This window comes from Melanotaenia boesemani, chromosome 3 (genome assembly GCF_017639745.1).
Source record: "Melanotaenia boesemani isolate fMelBoe1 chromosome 3, fMelBoe1.pri, whole genome shotgun sequence".
In the NCBI taxonomy this organism is placed as follows: Eukaryota; Metazoa; Chordata; class Actinopteri; order Atheriniformes; family Melanotaeniidae; genus Melanotaenia; species Melanotaenia boesemani.
Window position 1 is genome coordinate 31,540,596 of NC_055684.1, and position 19,043 is coordinate 31,559,638.

Consider the following 19,043-nt stretch of genomic DNA (forward strand, 5'->3'; position numbering starts at 1 on the left):
ACAACTAATCAGTGTTATAGTAGTTTCTCACAACATGATTAACCACAAAAATTAAACTAAAAGAAGTGTTTGAACCATGACTGGACCATTAAATGTTCTGGTTCAATGACGGCTTGTATTCAAACAATCCTCTTCATCACATGGTTCACATTTTTACACCAAGACAACACCTACCACGTCTTTATTGACACATATACATTTTTAAGTTGTGGTACACCCACCACCGTTTTCTTTCAATAAATTCTAATTAAATGCCCTTCATTCATGCTATATCAATGTAGCATGAACTTTTGACTTTTTCTGTACATTACTAAGCTGAATGATAACTTGTGTGTTTCTGTGGACAGTCGTGTTTGCAATAAGACCTGCTTGGTCAACTTACGTGTTCTGGTTTAGTAACATCTTTAGGGGAGAAGATATGACAAAAAGAAGCAAGTTTAAATATTTATTAACATTTTTGGCATGATTGCTTAAAGTGTAGAGAGATAAGTCAAGATGAAAGAAAAACATACAAGGAAGGATGCATTTGCAGGCAGGATATGGATGTTGCAAAATGACAGCAGAAGACCTCGCTTACCTCATGAGATGTATAATCACCAAAACTATGACAGAAAACTGAAAAACCAACCATAAATACACATTCTACAGTACAGGCTGTGACTTTATGCCCAGTATGGTTCTTGGTACATAGCAGCAACTCGGCTTAAAATGAAGCAGAGTTTAACAAACAGGGGATATAGATAAATCTTCCAACATAGCTTGGAGTCCAACACGGATCCAGTCATGTTTCTTTTAATCTTCCAGATGGAACATTTTAAGTCCAATATGTATTTCCAAATGTTTTATTTTATAAAAGGTCCAGAGTGGACGTTTCACACTGAACTTTGCTTGTTATATCTTCTGTTAACAAGCAGTCCAGCTCTTTAAGACATCTGTATTCTCATTTAAAGTGTACTTATTACACTAACGTGCATTTTAGCATTTTGCATTATAGATGATAAAAAATAATATACAGTACAGGAAATAACAGTTACAAGCCTTTAAATGCAGTTGGCATTAGAACTTAACACCTACTGCCATATTCTTATAGATAACATAAAAAACTGCACAGAGAAAATCTGCTAGAAGTGATGAATGAACGCCTGATGCATAGAGCAGACCCATTAACTTTTACATTCTAGTAAAAGGTAGGGGGGATAAAATCTGGTGTCATTTTACTTTTACAAACCATCCACAAGTTTACTAAGATTTTTAGAGGGTCAGGGGGTTTGCAAATTTGTGAGAGTAAAAAATAGTGGTGAACATAAAATAAATTAATAGAATTAAGAAACAAAACAGTTTGTGGCAAACAATAACTGAATACACAAAAAATACACAAAATTACCTAACCACAGAGAAGGCCAATACTTCTGATCTTCAAATATACCTGAGAGCAGCAAGCAATCATTATAGTATGGCTTCAGTTTCAACATCCAGATCTTCAACCAAATATTCAAATATATATATGTATATATATTAAAAAAACACCCCCCCCCCACCCCAAAAAACAAACAAACAAAAAAAAAAAAAGTAAAAATCAGTAATTGTTTAGAATTTTTCAGGTTCATAGTTTGCATGTAATGTGTATGGAGAACAAAAATATCTCTATAATGGAAAACAATTTTAAAGCCCAGATAATAATCATAATAGCTCAGACTGTTACCTCAGTATTGAAGGTTTAAAGTTAGTTTTTTTTTCTTCCTTTGACATGATTTAAAAGGTGAATTCCATTAGAACTGGGAAGACAGAATTCCTTGTGATTTCAAACCAGATATTTAAGTAACGAAGTTGAACGGCCATTCATTCAAACCACAAAAACCACACAATTGCATTAAATGTGGTCAAAGCTTTAGTATTTTACAGCTCATTTGCACCTATTTAATTTGAGTCTAGTAAAATCATTTGCATTTATGGTATTGTCCAAACTGTTACAAACTAGTCTGAGAAAATCCCACTAACTTCACAACTTGGTAACTGGATTAGAATCAACTCGGGTGGTACATCGTTCCAAGCTTTAACATCTGACTTCTGAGTGTCAATGGAATGCAAATGGTTTGTGTCGCATCTTTTAGACTCACCCCACATATCTTGTGGTTATAACCTGCAGGTTTTGACAAATTAAATCACACCAGATCTAAAGCACAACTGTTTCACCTACATTTAAAATCAAACCTTCATTTGGATTTTTGCTTTTCATAACTGTTTATGGCAAATAAAAAGTAGCTGCCATAAAAATAATATTCATTTCAACAAATGATTAAGCTTAACCCCATAATTTCCCGTGTATGTGGCTGGAACCATTTCTGCAAAATATGCTTTGACAACTTTACGAAGTGACTTCATGTCAGCGAGCAGCCACGTTCACTGAACCACAGCAGTAAAGCAGACAGTTAAACTGACTTGGCCTCAGACTAAACTCGCTGTCCTTTGGAAGACTGAGCTTTCTCACCACTGAGTGTCAGTAATACACCATCAGTAGGAGTTCAGAGTGCAGAATGGCTGCAGGCTGTGAAAATTACACCAACATCAGCCGATTCATACAACTGCTGATGTAGAATAAGGTCCATTTGCTAGCTGAAGTCTGCTCTATTTGGATTTTTACATTCATTACTCAAATGAGACCTCTTTTTTGGCATTTTATTAACATATTTTGAGCAAAAAAAAAAAAAAAAAAAAAGTATTTTACCCTTAAAAGTCTTTGATTGGTTCAACCGATTCTTTACAGTATAAAATCATTCATAGTAAAGCACATTATTTAGGCACAAATGTAATATTAACATATTATGCTGATCAGTCTTAATAAAACATTTTGCCAGCATCTTAAGTGATTCTTACACCATGAAGGAGACATCATCCACCCCTAAAATAGAGCGACATTTTAGAGCTTGTTGACACGGAGGGATCATTTATTGCCTGATCTCCAAAATATACCAGAGCACAATCAATTGTCCTTGCTCTGATTTCACCAGTCAGCCACTGAGGGGGTGCAGGTCCACCCTGACTTTTTCTCCAGTGCTCATCATACCAATAGTGGGATAAAAACCTCCAACTGGTAAAGCCACTTCCTTCTTGCCCACCACCTTTCCATTTCGGGTGAAAAACACCTGTTCCAACACAACAGCAGAAAGGAGACAACATTAATATTAGTACTAATGGTCTAGGAGTTCCTGTCATATTGCCTTCTGTACATTGCAATAGAATCTTACCATGACCTTCCTCCCCTCTATATCCTCTCCCTCGTCCTCCTCGTCATCTTCGTTGTTTGCATACAATTCATTTTGAACCTCACTGGGCTTAGAAACCACACCAAGTTCCCAGTCATCTGCGTCATCTGAAACAGCCCGATCAGAAAGGTTAGGCACATGCTGAGATGCTAACTTTAAAAGAAAAAGCGGTAGCAGCATAAGAAAATTCACCTGCACCATCAAGGTTAAAGTCACGAGGAAACATGATACCGCAGCCCATAATGTCGCCTTCAAAGCAGCGGGGTCCAAACGGGTCCCCAACCCCGCTGCCGTTGAATAACTTTCCATCATCTGCAAACAACAAGAAGGCTGTTTAAAGCATTTTTCCATTAGTGTGAATACAAATGTCAGATGTGGTGATGTAAACATATCAAATGCATGCTGTCAGATATCAAATGAAGTGACAAAATGTCAGTAAAAAAAATGAGTTATATCTCAAATCTGAGGGAATTTAATCTTACAATACATAGTGGGAACACTGGACACAACAAGCTAATGCACCCTGGTTAGACATTTGAGAGAATCCTTAATAAGTAAACTGCTGTTCCAACAGCTGTTCTTGGCTACAGAAATGACCCCGAACCCCACTGTTGCCATCAACGCTTTGGGCAAATATGAACCAGAGTGAGAAAAAATGTGGATGAACTGCTGTGCAATAATGAGGACATCCCGGGTGTACTGCACCGCTAACTGTGAGGCCAAGTTCACACAACGTACAAGGAGATTTATTAGTCCCTCTTGGTTATTATTTACATCCTTCACGCTGCCAACCAGACAACCATATGATGTCATCTAGGGATGCTCCGATCAGATTTTTTTGTTGCCGATTCCGATACCAATTACCCATGAGTGCCGATCACTGCCGATCACCGATAATCACATGGATTGGCTGTAATTTTCTTATAAGCACTGTCGACTATTTGATGTGGAAAAAGGAACCATAAAATCCCCCTAATTTAGACAATAACATGTACATAGTACAATGCGCTATCTTTCAGTAATCAGTAGTACTATATTTTAACAGACTGAAAACACATTAAGGCTCTCATCAGGCTAAATAAGAAAGTAAAACAAATTCTTAATATTGCCAAAAAAAAAAAAAAAAAAAAAAAGCCAAGTAAAATAGGCGTCCTCCACCACTGAGAACGGTTGGTCGTCAAGGCCCATTAACTTAATTATTTTTGTGGTTATTTGCTTGACTGTCACGCTCATATGGACGAGTGTTGGTAATCGTTGGCTGCGTTAGCTGCGCTCTGGCTGCACCAGGTGTCTTCCTTTCATTCTGTGCAGTGAGCCTCGAAAATTCAGCGTACTCCGTCAAGTGTTTGTTCTTTAAATGCCGTATTAGATTCGTTGTATTGAAGGATTTTGACGTACTGCCCCCGCGAGGTACTTTTGCGTTGCACGTGTTGCAGGATGCAAACTTTACATCACTCTCACACACAGTGTAAAACTTCCACACGGCAGACATGTTTGCTTTGGATTTGCAACATTGCATATTGTGGAGGAAAGCAGGAGCTCCATGACACTGCACGCAGCGCTTCTGCAGGTTGCAGAGTATGAAATATAGGTGGTCAGATTTTGTGATCGGCAACAAAAGGCATTGATCGGCGAACACCGATCACATACTTTTTTACGGATATCGGCCGATAATGATCGGCGTCCGATCGATCGGAACACCACTAATGTCATCCACTCTGTCGCCACAACAAACCAAACTCTGCATCCAAGTGCTTTTTGTTCTCCCGTTGTGTAAGGGTTTTCCTATGCACTTTCATACATTTCAATATTGAGTAAGTGTTATAAAGTAATTAGCGTTTGGGTGTTATTAAAAGCTGTTCTTAAGGTTAAGGTCTAAAGATCATGACCAGACATGACTCACCTGCATGATAAGCTATAGATCCTCTGCTCCAACCCGGATGTCTATTTTTTGGGTAGTCCTAAAAATCAAAAGAGGAATTAGCTGATGATGAAAATAACATAAAAAATACTGTAATGACTTAAGTAATGAAATTGTTAGTAGTTCATGATTTCTGGAAGCATTTGCAACTCTCAAAACTTAATTTTCAATATGAAGCTTTAGTTAGTGAGGGGTTGTTTGGATCCATTTTCTGTGTCATGCATATGTAAGAGTGACGTGTTTAGTCTAATTTTTTATGCTCAAAACATCCATAAAAATCACCAGAGCACGAAGGTAATTTTGGGAACAGCAGCAGGTAGCAAAACTGGCCACTGGTAGAAGGACAACAATAGATGGTAAAAATTAAGAAACACAAAAGAATTAAAGAGATATGGTGTCCGATGTGCAGAACACAAGACTTTTCCCGTAAGGAACAAAAGGGAAAAGGAATGCACCATAAACAATTGTTCCTGTATCCAATATAAGCAACCACTGAGCAGACACTAACTGCTAATCATGTGAGGGTGAGAGAGAGGAGCCATTGTTTTGATGTTTTTTGTAGCAAGAGGTAATGCTTCCCATCAGCAGACTGATGTGCCTTGCAGGAGAAGTCAGAGAATGGAGCAAAACCTCAGGAATGGCTGTGTGATTGATTTATAATGCTCCATCAAACCGCAGACATACTGAGAAAAACAATTCCTGGAAAACAATCAGCAAAATGACAGAGCCCTATTCTCCACACCATCTGACCCAGGGGCACAACATGCCCACACAAAGTAAATAATAGAAGATGAGTCAGGGGGAGTTTAACGTCAAAGGTGTCTACAGCTATAATCCATCATTTGTCAGATTGTAAGAGCAATCCCAGCAGGCACAGCAGCAGCGTTACTCTGATAAGTGATGCTCAATCAATTAGAGCCCAATAAATGAGGAAAATTATGCAAGTTTAGAATAATATCAGATCATTTCATAACTCTTATCGAGATGATACAATAATTGCAATCTCAGCAATTACTGCAGCATTTTTTTATTTATATTAAATAGGATGTGCTCAGAGTTTATTTCATTTGACTGCAAACATTGAACAAGTCATGGCCCAACTTATTTCCAAAATAAATATCATCACTTCCCACCATTATTTAAGATTAAACGCCATGTAAAGAGACAAATTAAGTTTTTACAGTGAACTGCACAACCTGAAGAGCAAAACAGCAGAGCGATTTAAATGTTCTCAGTTTATCTCATCACTAAATTTCCCATTTTAAGCAGGAGTCCTCTAGTTTACATGGTAGATTAAGAAGTAAATGGAACAACCCGCTTTTGATGGAAAACCAGATGTGAGGGTAAAATGAGACAATATTTATTCAGTTGTTAGCTTTTCCTCTCTCAGTCATCCATCACTTAGACTGGAAACAGTGAGAACTGTTGCGGATATGAGGGAGACAGATGACGAGATGTTTGACGAGGGAAGAGGGGTTCTTTACCAAAGGTAAAGTGCATACAGTAAATCATGCTCTGTATCCATGTCAATGACACGTGATCATTATCGTGTTGACTAAACGGAGGAAGCTCTCACCCTGCGTGCCAGCCCCAGGGCAATGTAACATTTCTCTCCAGCATCTGTGATCTCCAGCTCATAGTAGTGGAAGCGAGTGTTGAGAGGTCGACGGGCCTGAGCCAAGCCCACGTCCACAATGCTCTTCCCTTTGCCAACGTACTCCAGCAGCTGAGGACAAGAGAGATATGAGATATAAATGACAAACAATGGAGAACACAGTGACTTAATGTGCCAATCCTTTTCCTCGTGTATTTTATTTTCATTATGGAACCTTGTTTTTATGTGATCATTTTACAATTAAGTTATTTCATTATTTTATCACTTAATTCTAGAGAACATTTGTAAATATTTTTTGAATCAGACAATAAAAATTGAAGTCACAAGTAAATAATCAACCTTTTGAGGGAAGCAATTATCCTCACTGACTGGCCACTTTATTAGTTATCAACACAAATAGCAAATCAGCCAGTTAAATGGCAGCAACCCAATGCATTCAGGCACGTAGACATGATGAAGATGACTTAAGTTCAAACTGAGTATCAGGATGGAAAAATAAAGAGAGTTTTATGTGACATTGGTTATTGTTGCTTGGCAGGTTGGTCAGAGTGTTTCAGAAACTGCTGATCTACTGGGATTTTCACCTACAACCATCTCTAGGGTTTACAAAGAATGGTCTGAATCTGAAAAATATCCAAAAAGCAGCAGTTATGTGGACCAAAAAGTCTTGTTGATGATATAAAGTAGATTATAGATGATGTAGATGATAGAAAGGCAACAGTACGTGAAATAACCACTGGTTACAACAAAGGTCTGCATAATACCATCTACTGTATGAACACATAACAAAACCTTGAAACAGATGAGCTACAGCAACAGAAGACCACACTGGGATGCCACTCCTGACAGCTAAGAACAGGAGGAAATGAAGACTACAATTCACACAGGCTCAACAAAATAGGACAAACAATCAATCAATCAATAAGTACGTAAGTAAGTAAAACTAGATAAAACATTGCCTGTGTTCAATAGTTCAGGCTGCTGGTGGTGTCATGATGTGGGAGATATTTTCTTGGCCTACTTTGGGCCCCTTAGAACCAAGTGAGCAGAAAAAAAAAAAAAAAAAAATTTGGAGGGTCCAAACTAATACTAGCAAGGTACACCTAATAAAGTGGCCAGTGAGAATATTCTTCTAGACAAATTAAATTAATTTATTTAGTACTTTTCTATTCTCATTTAACTTAAAGCCATTTTACACTACAAGCCACATTCACACATGCATCCATAAAACCCCTCTTGGTCTATGAAGTATTTAAGCAGTGCTGTTTCTCCATCATACACACTCATATACTGATTGGCCTGTTGAAGCCGGGCATCAAACCAGCCACCTTACAGTTGGCAGCTGACTGCTCTTCCTCTTGAATCACACCTACTGGTAAATTTTAGGCTTGTTAGGCTAGTTTATTTATCTAAATGGGATGCCATGGGTTGATGAATATCAGCACAGAATGCACGATGTAAACATGCTGGATTACAGGGAGACTGCTCATTTCCATCCATAGTCCAAAAGCAGAAATAAGAAAAAACATTACTCACTTAACTGACTTTATACTCCTTTGTAACTTGTATTAGTGTGAAATCATGTTTTAGCATATGTCATTATGTTACAACAGCACTTGTGGGACTGCTGTTTAATGAATTTTAAATTCAGTTTACACACACACACCACCACACATAGCCAGCCATCTCGGGGCAGTGTACAGAGAAAGTGACAAGTTTAAATTAAATACAGTTCAATTTTAACCCATGAAGACCTGATGCAATTCAAATCAAATGGATCCAAAAGCCTATCAAGTTCTGTACAGTGATTCATTAATTTGAATCAGGTGTGTTGGAGTAGGGAAAGATCTAAAACTTGCAGGATGAGGGCCGAGGTCCCCCAAGCACTGGGTTACATCAATATCCAGTTAGGCTCAGAAATATTTGGACAACAACACAATTTTCATGATTTGGGCTCTGCAGGCCACCACAGTGGATTTTAAATTAAAGTCATTAAATATAATTGAAGTGCAGACTTTCAGGTTTAATTCAAGGGGTTGAACAAAAATATCCTAGGAAATATTTAGAAATTGCTATTTTTATGTGAAATCGCCCCATTTCAGGAGCTAAAGTAATCGGACAACCAACATTACCCTAAGTAAAATGTTTATTTTTTATTCTTTGTTGAAAATCCTTTGCAGGTAATAACTGCATGAAGTCTGGAACCCAAGGAAATCACCAAACACTGGGTCTCCTCTGTGATCCATTGATTTCACCTTTACCGAAACTGTATTCAGTTGTTGCCCCTTTATGGGGCTTTCTGCCTTACATTTTATTCTAAACAAGTGAAATTAATGGTCAGTCGTGTTGAAATCTAATGACTCAGCCATGGCAAAATATTCCACTTCTTTACCTTAAAAAACTCCTGGGTTGTTTTCACAGAATGTTTTGGGTCATAGTTCATATTGTGACATTAAACCCAATCAGCTTCGCTGAATCCGAGCAGAAAGTAAATCCCTGTAACTTCAGATTTCATCCAGTTGCTTCAATCTGATGTCACGTCATTTAAACTCCAGTGACTGAGATCCGTGGGAGCCATGCATGCTTTCACCATCTAACTGCCTCTACCATGTTTTACAGACGATACGGTGTACTTTGGATCATGAGCTGTTCCAAACCTTCTCCATCATTCTGGTTTAGGTAAATTGTAGTTTCATCTGTCCAAAGAATGGAATCTCAGGGTTCTCTGAAACCTACGAGTTTGCCGCTTCATTATTTCAAGCAAAAAATTCCATGGAATTCCGCGTTCTGAGGACAACTGGAATGCACCTTAAGAATGGTCTGTTTCCCCAACCATTGAGAGCTTTGACAGCATGTTCTGGGTTCACAACAACAGCTTCCAAAAGTGAATGCCACACCAGGAATCAATTCCAGACCTTTTACCTGCCCGATTGGTGGTAGATTAATAAGGGGATTGCCATAAAGCCCATGACATTGCTTTAGAGTTAACTGTCCAATTACTTTTGGTCCCTTCAAAAAGAGGCAGCTACATATTAAAAAGCTGTAATTCTAAAGCCTTTCCTCCACTTTGGATGGGAATACCCTCAAATTAAAGCTGAGAGTCTGCACTTTAAACCCATATTGATTAGATAAGTGTATCTTAAATATGTTTTGGTAAACAGCTAAAATAACAAAACTTGTGTCAGCGTCCAAACATAAATGGACTTAACTGTAACTGTCAGGAAGTCTGTCGCAAACAGCATAAAGAGCTTAAGTAAAGAGCCTTTTTCATTTCCTGGATAGACTGTATTCTAATAACCACCATAATATACAATGCTAAAGCTTAGAAAGTATTTAATGGGCTAATAAGGCATGACATTACCCTCCCTTACTTCAATACATTACTGGAAACAGCTCAGTTGATCATAATCATGACTGGACTGCATTTCAGTGGAAGTGAAAACATGTTTGGATTTGCACTGCCACGACTACTGCCTGTAAATCAGGATATACACTGCAGATGAGCGTTACCCAAATGGTGATGCTACATGATAAAGAAATGCTTTTTTTATTGTGTTATTGAGTATTACTTGGTTGCAGTTTGTGGTGCCTGTGCTCACGCTGAACAGAGACGAACTTAAGGAATAAAGGATAAATAAGTGAATGACATGAAAGTTGCTCTTCAGTCCAGGATATGCGCTTATCAATAGCTGAGTCAGACACACACACTTCAGCAATGACGTCACAGGAAGTGGGTGGCAACTTCAACAGAGATGTCAAGTAGTTCCTCTGAAAAAGTATTTTTTATGTTAGCAATAAAATGTTGGTTTAGTTATACTTAAAGACAAATTATGGTTTACACATCCACCCAGTCGCGTGGCCTGTGGGTTGTGTATTTTGTCATCTTTGCAAGTCTGAAAGGATCTATTGGGTCCCTCTGCAGCTGACCCCATTGCATGCAGTCCAAACATTTGTAACCATGCCAACTGTGCATGTCAGTGGATCAACCTCCATTAAGAGAAACGTGTTAGACAAAGAAGACAAGACACAAATAAACAGGATGGATACTTGTTATGCAGAAAGAATCTGCAGGAGAATCAGTTATCATCATCTCTACAACTGTAGACTGATAACATGAACCAGATCAGCTACCTTTAGGCTTATAAAGACCCAGTAGGTGATATATGAAGGACTTCATCTACACTAGCACTCAAAGGTTTAGACACACTTTCCCACTGGATTTAATGGGAAAAATGTGTCCAAATTTTTGGCTAGTTTTGGATATGTGCAGTCAGATTCAGACATTTATCGACACCGAAATATGTCTTTGGAAATACCCCTATTCTACACCTTTTTTTCTTCCCCGAGAGGATGTTTGCAGATTTGGCCAGAAGCTAATGCAGCCCTACAGAGACAGGAAAGAAGCTAAAGAAGCCCGGCGAGCTCATTTCTTTCCAATTCCACACCACCTATTCTTCATAGGCAAACTGAGCTTTTAGCCACAGCCTACACTGACTGAGGAAGGAATTTTTCTAATTTACTCAGATCTATCTGGATTGACAAAAGCTGGTCAGAGACCTACCGTGCCAGTCACTTTGACGTCATGAAGACGGCTCCAGTACTCTTCATGGCTATCAACTATCATTTGTCCATCATCCTCCTCCACTCCTCCCCATTCAGCATTCAAGTCCAGAAGCACTTCTTCCCCTAGTGAGTGCATCCCTACTGCAGGGTAAAGAGCATCAGGAGAGCCTGGGATGTCAACACTGCCGACCTGAGGACACGTTCAAACACACACATGTAAGAACTGTGTAAAAGAAAATATTAACAAACATTTAAACTGCATTGGTGGAACAAACTATTTCTTTAGTTAAATGCTTACTTCATGCCCGTTCTTGGTAAAAAATACTGTTAACTGTCCATCGTCAGAGTCCAAAGATATCCCACAGCCGATTCTGTCACCTCTGCTGCATTTCGCACCAAACTGCTGCCCTACAGTGTTGCCATTATACAGCCTGCAGATAAGAAGGCAGGAGTGATACACCATGCCAAGGCTTATTCTGACATCTTGAACATAAACACAGTAAAAACAGTGTTAGAGAAAAACAAGAAGAAAGTAAAGAAAAGAAAAAAATTGGAAAAAAATCAACTATAGGAAAAAATAAATCATTAAAAGAAAAACTACATAACAAGCAGCTTAATTATTTCTTAAAAAAGAAGAAATAATCAAGATTTTAAAAACAAAAAAAGAAAGAAAGAAAGAAAGTTTTTCTAAAATCCACAAGATGTTAACCCTAAATTATGACAGAAAAGTATTAACCTATTACATCATCTCATCATGCACATAAAAAAAGAAAATAATAAAAAGAAAAGAAAAATGTAAAGAAAATAATATTCACATACTTGCCATCGTCGGCATGAAAAGCCACAGAATGTGGGAGCCAGCCTGGCTGATGGTCCAGTTTGTAGAACTGAGGCACCAAACCAACAGCAATCATCCCCCTTACTCCTGTATCGAGGATAGTCACCTGGAAAGATCACAGTCTCTATCATTGGCAGGAAACTTCAGACAACACGTCTCCCAAACTGGTTTGCCTCAAATTCAAGCTGGTAATCTAACCAAACTGGAATAGGTCTGTCCAGATTCTTTTAACAACACTGTAAACATTTTAGCATTTAGTCACAAACAAGAGTCTAATGTTCTTCTGAGTAATATATTTATTTTACTCTTCATCTGTTTAATCTTAAATTTAAAACATGCTTGTTGTAAAACTACACTGACCAACAAGTCATTAATCACTCAATATAATCACATCTGGAAGACGGAAAAAGAAAAGTACAAGTAGGTGCGGTGGGGCTGAGGGGCACAAATATGCCTCTAGACTTTGATAATAATCCATTTGCTGTCACAAATGTAAAAAGTGCAATTTACACAGAAATGAGCAGATTTAAATGTAGCCATATTTTAACAGTAAACAATACTTTATATTCCAACAGTCAAGACAGGCAGCTGTGCGAGTCAGTAATTAAGCACAACAGAGCTTTGAATGAAATGTTAATGCCTGCATAGTATCGAGTTCACAACGAATGCACTGACACGCACGGTGGCATCTCAGTTTATCATATTTTGCTAATTCAGAGCATAACCAAGCTCAAAATATCTTTAGTTTTGCAGATGTTAGCCATAAACCAAAGAAATGGAAAAAAGAAATGTGATGCAGGTTTTCAGAAATGCAACTCACAGCGGTGGACTATTGTACCTCCTAAATAGGATTTTATAAGTTTCACTGGAACAAAAATAGCATCCTTTGAAATGCCACTTAAGTGCAGCAAGTTAATTTACCTGAGATGATGATCCTTCAAGGTCCACCCCGTATTTCACGTGTAATAACATTTCATTTTGAGTTGGCACTGCTTCTCTTTTCACTTCATAAAATTTCCAGGCTAAGCTGAAACTATACAGCTTCTCTTTGTGGAACTTTGCATGATGATTCAAAATGAAAATCCTACGTAAAATAATTGGCCTTCACCATTGTTATCATAACTGAATACTGACCATATGACACCATCTCTAAGGAGCCTTACATGGACAACGCAATTGGAGCACTGCTGGCAAATCTAGAGTTGAAGGGAAAAGGAAACTTTTTTTGTTGTTTCTCGTGACCTAACCACTGCTCTCCTGGGAGGAACGTAAAAAGTTCAAGTTTCTTCATAACATGTAGATGAACCAGAAAAAAAAAATAAAAAAAAATCAGTGATCAGATCTGCATGCAGCACCCACTTAATCATTTACTGTCATATACACACACACGGTTTCCTTTCCTCCTCCTACGCGACTCCTACAAAGTTGAGTCACAAGGATGATACATACCCAACTTTAAAGATTGAGTTAATATTCAACTACGTTAGACCAGGCAGGATTTATTTGTCAGGCAAGTTTGAACATGGATTATTTCAAAAAAAGTCACTGGCATGAAACGGTTGTGAAGTACAGTATTTAGCCTTCAAAAGTGAGTAAAACGAGCCAAGAGCTGTAACTTGTCTGGAGACGTGAAATCACTAAGTCATAACTGAATCAGACTCTGAGTCAAAGGCACCACTAAACTGTACAGTATCTTTGTATGTAGCAACTGGTAATGCCTGTAAATATTGATCCTTCTTTTATTGTTCAAATTATGTGTAATGACATACAATCTAATGGATTTGAAGAGATTTTCTGGCTGGCATATTTAATACATATAGCAGCAAATAAGAATAATTTCTTGTCTTTGAAAAGGATATCACATATTAAACAATACTTTACAGCATTTTTGAATAGAATTAGTCATCTGAAAGCAGGGACACTGGCAAGAAAAGGCCGCCTGTTTTTGTAAACTAAGGTTTTCAACACTGGCAATGTTTAAGAGAGATAATCAACTCTTATAGTTTCGAGACTTAAAATATTTTTTCCAGTCTTGTTATAAGATTTCAGCTGAACAACTGGGAAACTCTTCTCTTATATTCTCCATATTGCAGCACAGCTTAGCACCTGAACATTTTTCATTTTTAACTCCAGACCCATGCTGTTGAAATATTTGTAGAATGTAGTCATCATTTTGGCAAAACAACTAAAACCTTCTCTGAAAAAGACAATGTATGTATGGCAGTATGATTCAAATAGTTAAATAACAAACATTTAGCATTTACAGTATCTCACATAAGCGAGTACACCCTTCACATTTTTGCAAATATTTTAATATATCTTTCCTTGAGAAAAGATATACTATACTACTACTATACTACTATTGAAATTAAACTTTGACATACAGAATATCAAAGTTTAGTTTGCATAGTTTGATATTCTGTATAACAAAGTTTAATTTATATAGTGTTATCTCATGAAAAGATATACTAAAATATTTGCAAAAATGTGACAGGTGCACTGACTTATGTGAGACACTGTAAGTCTCAATTAAAACCAAATGGTTGCTTAAATGTTTTTATATTTTTGTCATATCCCACAAACATACCAGAAGATAGTCTAACAACGATAAATTATGTAGTTCTGTAGATTTTCTTGATGGCATTTATGTTTTTTTTTTTTTTAACCATTTTAAAATACTGATGGCTGCCATGTATTTGGGGGTATACACTAACTTGGAATTCAATAAATGTCAAGTGAAAAGTTTATTTTATTTGAACAGTGCTGATGCAGAGTGTTGTGTCTGATCAGGCAGTGGGAAGAGAGTAGCACCCAAATAGGACTTTAATGGTGCCTTCACAGATATGCAAATTACGGCTACCATGTGAATCATAGCAGCCCTCCCATATCATTACAAATGCTGGCTTTGAACTGTCTACTAAAAACAAGCAGGTCCCCTCTCATCTTTAAACATGATGCATAACAAAATGTACAATTTCTCTTTGTCACTTTTTTTACCTCACACAAAATCAACCAACATGACTGGACCTGTGTGCAGCCTTACAAAAATCTATCAGTATGTAGCCCCCATGCAGATGATGGTACATATACTAATTTAGTTTGAATTGGAAGGGGCTAACAACAAATTAAATTAAAAGAAGAAAAAGAAGGTCCATTAATGTGAAAAATGAAGTACAGATGAGCTGCGATGATGAGAACAGACAATTGTTGCACTGCACCAACACTTCATTTTTTCCAACTCCACCATATAGCAATTTTTTCTCCACTGTCATCACAGAATGTATCCACAGACTCATCTTTCAATGAAATCTAAACAATGCTACATTTTATTTTATCCACAGTTGCAGGAATTTTTCTATCAATTCCGGCATAATACAGACTCTGACAGATTCACATATGTAAACCCAAGTGATAGCAGCAACATGCTAAAAATGTCAAGACATGTGTTCGCAAAGATATGTAAAGCACAAACACAGAGTACAGCACCGTGGAAAGACTTAGTCTGAAGGATGCAGGTAGTGTTTTATCAAACTACTTGCTTTATCCACGTCCTCCCACCTCATCGTAAATAACCTCTGTCTCAGAAAAAGCCAGTGTTGTGTCTGGATGTTGCTTGTATTTGTTTTTATACTTCACACTTTAACTTGTGGCTGTAGATATGAACAGTGTTTACTGACAATGGTTTTCAGAAGGATTTGAGTTCATGAAATTACTTTAAGAGATTACATCCAATTTTTAAAAACATGCTGGCTGAGGAGACGATGATGGCCATTTAGTACTCATTTTCTGCTTTCTCCATAACATTTAGAAATTTCTACTGTTGTTATGTTGTTTTTTTTTATTGTACACTGATAAATGCTAAGCTCAAAGAGGTTACTGCCCTGTTGTCTATCAACTAAATTAGCTGTGAGGTTAGTTTTTGTTGTTGTCTTTTGTTGTGTAAAATCTTACTGCAACTCTTCCCATCTTTTGTTGGTGCGGTCCCAGCCATTTTTAACAATGGTGCAGGCATCACATCCATTTATTATTGTTTCTATTTCTTTGGCTAATACAACAAAACTATTTTTACATGATGTTTCTGCATTTATTCTATTTTTCTACTTTTAATATTCCACCCTATTGTGTTTTTGTGTATTTTAGGGTATTTTGTGTACTTTACCGGGCTGCTATGGCAACTTAATTTAATTTCCCCTCGGGTATGAATCCACCCATCCATCCATCCTTTTTTGGACAAATTTAAAGTTAGCACACTCACACACTGAATTAAAAGAATATGTCTAAATGTATAGAGTGTAGAACTGAGATGATTAAAGTAGTTTTGAACAGTCAATTAAGACAGCTGTGCAGTGAAAGAAGTCCAGCTTATAACTACTAAAAAAATTTCCCCAAAATATGTAGAATTTATGCTAACAATGGTTATTTGTTTACATAAGAATGTTAAGATTTCTGCTTATCAATCATTTCCATCCTGTGAAAAACACAAAAAAGACCAGTTTGTGTTACTGAATCCAATGATAGCATTCAAGGAAATGTGCACTTTGGTGAACAAACAAACCAGTGAAGATAACAGAAAAAACAATCCTCTGCTAAAAAAAAAAAAAAAAAATCAGCAATAGATTGAGAGGAAGTGACCACTTCTTACTTCAAAATAGCGGTTCCTTTTTGACAACGGTCTGGCTGCCACGAAGCAGCCAACTTCATCTGCATTCCCACGATACCTGCATAGAGATCCAGAAGGACACTTATCACATCAGACTAAAGTGTGATTCAGTCTTTGTAGAAAGTATCAGATGACAAATCAGTGGCTTCACTTTAAGCTTACACAGTGAAATTGCTCATCGCTGTTACCTGAGTATGTCTCCATCTCTCAGCATCCTCTTGAGTCGCTCCCGATATCGCACTGCTCGTACTTCATTTTCTCGAATTTCTCGAATACGTCTCCTCCAGTTCAGAAAGCGATAATGAAGGTTTATGTCGTCCATGTCTGAAAACCATTACAATCTAGGACACAAAAAGTAAAAACAAGATAAAAAAAAAACACTTGGTATAAAGTATCATGTTTAATTTGATTTTACTCTGACATGCATCACTAGTAGAGATATCACAACAAATAATTACAAGATAATTATATTAGTGCAATGAAAACAATAAGCAGAAAGACAGACCATGAAGTGACAGCACTATCCCTCCTTATATTTGTTATAAGACAGCAAATATTGGTGACCACAACATAATCACCGCTGTTGCCTGGCAACAAGATAAAATCTGTGTTTGATCTTTAGGCCAAATCCTTCCTGTAAAAAGTTTGTGTATTTCCATTCCTACTAAATCCTACATTCCTAAGACAAGAAAGGGGTAGGACATTGATTTGACACTGCCAACGGGCTTGAACACAAGTCCAAAATTGTATTTGCACTTTTGATGGACAGGTGTCGTCCTCAGGTTTCTTGCACCCTGTATGAACTGAACCTATCAGATTAATCCAGACTTTCTCTCCATCCAATTGTACTGACACTCACAACACCATCATATGAGGTCAGCACAAAACAAAGTAAAATTAATTCATTTTAAGCTTAATTGAGAATTAATTGGCAAATGATTTTCTCATGTAATCGTTTAGTGCACATAAAATACCCCCAAAAAGTCAAAAGTACCCATGACAGACTCCAAACAGCCAAGGCATTATTAAATAGCTTAATCCCAAAAATGTTCACGTTACTCTAAATGACTAAACCGAAAAGGTAAAAAGAAAAGTATTAGTAGTACACTGCGTCCTTTGTCTTCTCAGAAGTAAAATAATGGCCTCAGCTGTATAATTTAACTTTTTCTGAAACTGAATGTTTCTGTTCTTTAAAGTAAAATAAAAAAATACTATGAAGGGAATTGTTGTTGGTTTTCCCCGGTATCGATTACTAACTTGAGTCAGATGTGGCTAAATACCAGGATGTAACAAGTCGTGTGTTTTGATAAAGTAAATGAGATTACGAGCAAATCGTTCATCTATTATATGCGTGTTAACTCGTTCAATTTACAAAATTACGAGCATTCCCCAAACACTGCTTTGCATTTCCCAAACTACAAGCAGGACTCGGTTGGCCGGCTAGCTGTTTTCAGCGGTACAACATAATCGAGCTGTGTGACGGATTATATCACGTAAACATTCATATATCTCGGGTTAACCCCACACTTTTCAAATCCGTTTTGTCTTAGACTAATTCCTTACTGTTTTATGACTTGTACCGCGTCGTCCTTCGGCTTTTCTTCCAATTTTATGGAGGTGAAGTCTGTCACTTTATGTCCAACCTGCGCTACCGGAAGTCCCGCCTCTTCGACCAATCACATCCTAGAACAAATACAGCGTCTTTAACCAGAGCAGTGCTGTGTCACTATACGTGTCACCATATGGGAGTGTGTATGGGGGCATTTTATTTTATTTTATTTTATTTATTTATTTTTTATTTTTTTATTTTTTTTCTAGTTCTTGGTTATGTTTGGGTCCCTGAAGCGGTACCCGTTTTGTCAGGTTTCATGTTACTGATATTCTGCAATTACAGACCACTGTTAAGAGTTTTGTAACCTGACTCCTAATTAATTTGTTTGTGACTCACAAATTGTGGAATTTACTGGGTGGGACTTTTTGCCCGGGGTTGTTAATGCCTTAGTCATCCTGCCTTCATTGGCACTCCTTCACAGAGTCAGTCATTTCCTCAGAGTCCTCAGCCCTAGTCTGAGATATAACAATGTGTATGGAAGCTGTTTTTTTCTTTTCTCTCTCTTTCTGTCTTCTTTTTGTTAACCCTGTCAAACTGTGTCCATGTCGAAACCATAATGAATAGGGTTGAA

At 37.4% G+C, this 19,043-nt stretch overlaps 1 protein-coding gene across 1 annotated transcript; it reads right to left on the reverse strand.

The window, feature by feature from the left end:
* Positions 1-432: 432 nt before the first annotated feature.
* On the reverse strand, positions 433-18,528 carry spryd3 (SPRY domain containing 3). The gene is made up of 11 exons (XM_041979676.1): positions 18,424-18,528; positions 17,049-17,201; positions 16,843-16,918; positions 12,182-12,306; positions 11,661-11,793; positions 11,361-11,552; positions 6,761-6,910; positions 5,167-5,224; positions 3,456-3,575; positions 3,246-3,370; positions 433-3,143 (listed from the first exon to the last, which is right to left on the reverse strand). Exons 2-11 carry the CDS (start codon positions 17,180-17,182, stop codon positions 3,009-3,011), a joined length of 1,248 nt encoding a protein of 415 aa, XP_041835610.1. The 5' UTR covers positions 17,183-17,201; positions 18,424-18,528; the 3' UTR covers positions 433-3,008.
* Between the last annotated feature and the right edge of the window lie 515 nt (positions 18,529-19,043).

Bases quoted from the DNA above. Each gene is read 5' to 3' on its own strand.
- spryd3 (XM_041979676.1), bottom strand. From the start codon at position 17,182: ATGGACGACATAAACCTTCATTATCGCTTTCTGAACTGGAGGAGACGT. The intron at 12,307-16,842 runs GTAAGAAGTGGT...TGATCTTTCCAG, and splicing joins AAAGGAACCGCTATTTTGAA to GTGACTATCCTCGATACAGG. The intron at 3,144-3,245 runs GTAAGATTCTAT...GTGTTGGAACAG, and splicing joins TAGAGGGGAGGAAGGTCATG to GTGTTTTTCACCCGAAATGG.